The following is a 4,038-nucleotide window of genomic DNA, read 5'->3' as shown; positions in this document are numbered from 1 at the left end:
TCATTAATATAAAATACCCCTATAATAAAATATTATATAATCCAAACGCCCCCGAAAGGGTGACATAATTCCCTTTAAAAAAGAAAATGATGAACTCTTAAACTCGGAGAGATATATTCAGTAATTCTGCGCCAAATGTGGATCAATAATACTACACTCTTATCAGCCAATAATATAACATTTACAAATTAAATTCTATAATTTTGTATCTAAAAAAAAAAGAAGATAATTGTTTATCAATCCTACACATAAATAAAACAACGTGATAATCAAAAATAATAATTTTATCAAATTATATGTCACATCATTACTTTCCTACGCCTAAAATGTGGTATGCTATTTATGCCCAATAATGCTACAAACACTAAAGGTTTATATCGAATGTTTGTACCAACCAACATGTCATTTGAGTCAGACGCAATCACGTGGCNAAAAAAAAAAAAAAAAAAAAAAAAAAAAAAAAAAAAAAAAAAAAAAAAAACAATAATGCTACGAACACTGAAGGTTTACACCGAATTTTTGTACCGACCGACGTATCATCTGAGTCAGAAGTAGCCACGTAGCACACTAATAAGTATTCCGTGAATGAACGATTGTCCATCAAATATGGACGAGCGTCCATATATGATGGACAGTCGTTCAATAACAATGGACTCCTATCCATATTATATGGACAGGAGTCCATTTCCTCTGGATGGGCGTCCACCTCATATGGACGCCCGTCCATATAATTACATGGACGAGCGTCCATCTGAAATGGATGGCCGTTCATCTAAAATTGACACAAATAAAAAAACTAGGTTGAAGAAACCACTTGTACACTCAAGGCCAAGAAAAGAAGCTGAAGCTAGAATAAAAGAATTTGCTTTAAACGCACCATTTCTAAAGTCTACTGCTCCTCGAATAAAGGCATCCTACCTTGGAAGTAACAACAACACTTCAACTGTTTCAACCAACTACTACACACAACATCCATGCTTTTAGTTTGCTTTTTTAGTAATCCAAACAGCCAAAAAAAGGGATGAGCGTCCATTGAATATGGAGTAGAAGGAAACTTGTTCAGTGTGCACTTAGAGAAGAGCAAGAAAGTGAACAAACTTCCACTTCTTGATCATCTCCGGTTTCAGTGGCAAGTAAAAGCCAACTGGAGATAAAAATGGAACTGAAGTGCAGGCTAGTAAAGAAAGTGAAGAACTTGAGCAGTAGCAAGAAATGGACTAGAAAACAGATGAGGAAGTTCAAGGGGAACCCTTCCATTGAAGCAGCCATAAAGCTGGAGAAGAAAAGGGTTGATAAGAAGCAAAAAGAACTTGATAGGGAGAGTAGTGGCAACCCACTTGTGGGATTGTTCAATAGACTTGTTAAAGAAAATCTGAGTAAAGAGAAAGAGAGGCTGGAGAAGGCCGAGGTGACTTTTAAGGCTCTTGACTTCAACAAAGTGATTCTTGTCCATTGAATATGGACGCCCGTCCATATTATATGGACGGGCGGGCATCCATTCTTATTGTTTTATAATTGTATAATTTAAACTATGGACGGGCGTCCATTCGAGGTGGACGCCCGTCCATAATAAATGAACTCCCGTCCATGTAATATGGACAAGAATCCATTGTTATTTTCATATGGACGAGAGTCCATTTGAAATGAACGGTCGTCCAATAATCATGTACGCTCATCCATATTTGATGGACAGCCGTTCATTCATGAAATACTTGTTAGCGTGCTACATGGTTGTGTTTGACTCAGATAACACATCGGTCGGTACAAAAATTCGGTGTCCGTAGCATTATTGCAAAATAAAAAAAAAAAAAAAAAACAGAGAAATTGTAGACAGTAAACAAAGTGATTAAAATTGAAAGAAAGCAAAAGAGCAATATTTAAAAATTAATCATTCTTACAAAGGGGAAAAGAAAAAAAAAAGAAGCATTTAGTTTTCCAAATTATTTTGATATCGATTGTAAAACCATGGGCAAACATCCTCAAGATGCAAGCATCAATTATCAAAGGTAGAAAAATAATCACCTTTAGTTAAGTCTAATGGTTGATATGGAACCTTTTGTAGATTGCCACTTTGTAAGTTGGTGAAGATCCCTTTACTCATTCCTGCACAGTCTATAACTGATACTATCAGTAAACACAATTTAAACGTGAGGATTTATATAAAGACTCCATGAAAATTGTCTTCAATTTCCTATTATCGCTAAGATAAACCTATTCCATGCAAGCTACCAAAAGAACTATCATACAAGAGGGTTCATTATAATGCTCCATGCCGAACAAGTATTACGGGGTAACAGTAATGTCATATCACTTTCTAGTTCCAGCACAACTTGTTGCAAATATTTGAAATGAAAACAATGCTGAGAAAGAATCCAAGCTCAGTGATAAAAAGGGTTTTGCAGCTGTAAGACTAGCCTCAAGTCAAGGCTTGAAGAATAGACTTTGCCAATGGTAATGGAGAGTGATTTCGGCATTGCAAGCATGGCGATGCTGAACCCAAGGAAGCAATACGAATGCCTTAACATAAATGACCATGACAGAACAGCAATGTGGGGGTTGTTCATGACAACAGGACTCACAGTTGAGAAATGGAAAGTGAAGCTCGAACAGAAATGCCTATTGTATTAACAATAGAAAATAACTCTTAAGTAATTTAAGCTAAAAATCATAGAATAAACACAACACATAAAATCTAGCAGTCAAGCATTTCACAAACTCTATCAACTAAATTGCCTAATCTACAAAGCAAACTACCCCTTAAACAATCTAGTAAACGCGAGAAAACCCTAGGAAAAATTTAGCAAGTGAATAAGTTATACCTATTGCGGAAAATTCGGGTACCACGCCATTATCAGAATCGTTATCCAGCGAAGTATTAACTATAGATTTTGGAGATGTATTCACATTTTTCAGGAGAATGTCCTCTCTTAATACTAATTTTGCCACAAAAGCTGCAAATACAAAGGAAAAAAACAAACTTATCATGTAAAAATAATGCACGCTAACTACACAAATCGCCAAAAAAAAAAAAAAAAATTTGAAAGCGTTAGGGTTTTAAGCTTGAGAGAGACTGACGAGAAGGTGGATAACTCGGCGCCGACTCGAACCAGAGCTCAGCTTCACGCGCCTCCGGCAGAGACTCCTCGCGAGTGAAGTCGAAGAACCGAGCCGCATCAAACTCGTAATCGAGATCAATCTCACGCGCCTCAAACACAGGTAACTCTACCTCCATTTCTTCTTCCATCTCTCTAGTTCTATATGTACATAAATGTGTGAATATTTATATGTGAAATCGGAGGATTTTGAATGGTTAAACCCTAAATTAAAGAAACAAGCAACGAATATAGAAACAGAAAGAGACCGGCGCAGATTTCGTCGGAGATTCAGTGTTGGTAGCAGAAGCAAAGGAAATGAATAGTGATCTTATCACTTTCAGGAAACCAAGACGAAAAGCACAGGTACACATTTACTGTGCAGGGTACAAGTACCTTGGAGCGTCTCTGGCTTTTGAACTTGGGTTTTTGTTTTTGTTTTATAGCGGCCAGGTTTTGTAACGATCTAAAGATTTGAATTAACAAATGAGTCAAGAAATACTAGAAAGATGGTAATGACACTAATACCCTTGGGTTACTGGGAAAATGGCGGCATTAAAAAGAATTTTAAAACATTTATAAATTATTTAACCCTAAATGACTAAACTAATTTAATTAAATAATATTTCATTTACAACTTAATCTCATAATTTTTTTTTTAAAATCTCAATATAACAGCTCACAATACCTACCTAATTGCGGGTCATGTCTGTCTAATTATGAGTTGACTAATTATAAGAAAAAGTTTATAAAATTGAGTTGTAAGTTAATCTTTATTAAATTTAATTAGTCTATAAATGTTACTATATTTTTATTATTATAGTTTTAAAAAAAAAATTTATAATGTAAATTTTAATACTGAATTTAATAATTAATTTTTTTCACATAAAATTGATCAATTTTTTTTTTTTTTTGCTTCATACAAATAAAATAAGTTTGTCTTCTA

The 4,038-nt window shown here is 34.7% G+C and overlaps 1 protein-coding gene across 1 annotated transcript; it reads right to left on the bottom strand.

Moving 5' to 3' along the window:
* Window positions 1-1,993: 1,993 nt before the first annotated feature.
* Window positions 1,994-3,504, bottom strand: LOC116111530 (protein TPX2-like). The gene is made up of 3 exons (XM_031397704.1): window positions 3,076-3,504; window positions 2,820-2,951; window positions 1,994-2,103 (listed from the first exon to the last, which is right to left on the bottom strand). The coding sequence occupies exons 1-3, from the start codon at window positions 3,242-3,244 to the stop codon at window positions 1,994-1,996; spliced, it is 411 nt and encodes a 136-aa protein (XP_031253564.1). The 5' UTR covers window positions 3,245-3,504.
* Window positions 3,505-4,038: the final 534 nt, after the last annotated feature.

The sequence above is a fragment of the Pistacia vera genome, unplaced genomic scaffold (genome assembly GCF_008641045.1).
Source record: "Pistacia vera cultivar Batoury unplaced genomic scaffold, PisVer_v2 Contig642, whole genome shotgun sequence".
NCBI lineage: Eukaryota > Viridiplantae > Streptophyta > Magnoliopsida > Sapindales > Anacardiaceae > Pistacia > Pistacia vera.
The sequence above is the reverse complement of the archived record's forward strand: the minus strand, read 5'-3'. Positions and strand labels throughout refer to the sequence as shown.

Bases quoted from the DNA above. Each gene is read 5' to 3' on its own strand.
- LOC116111530 (XM_031397704.1), bottom strand. From the start codon at position 3,244: ATGGAAGAAGAAATGGAGGTAGAGTTACCTGTGTTTGAGGCGCGTGAG. The intron at 2,952-3,075 runs GTCAGTCTCTCT...TTGTATTTGCAG, and splicing joins GCCGAGTTATCCACCTTCTC to CTTTTGTGGCAAAATTAGTA. The intron at 2,104-2,819 runs GTATAACTTATT...TAGACTGTGCAG, and splicing joins ACCCGAATTTTCCGCAATAG to GAATGAGTAAAGGGATCTTC.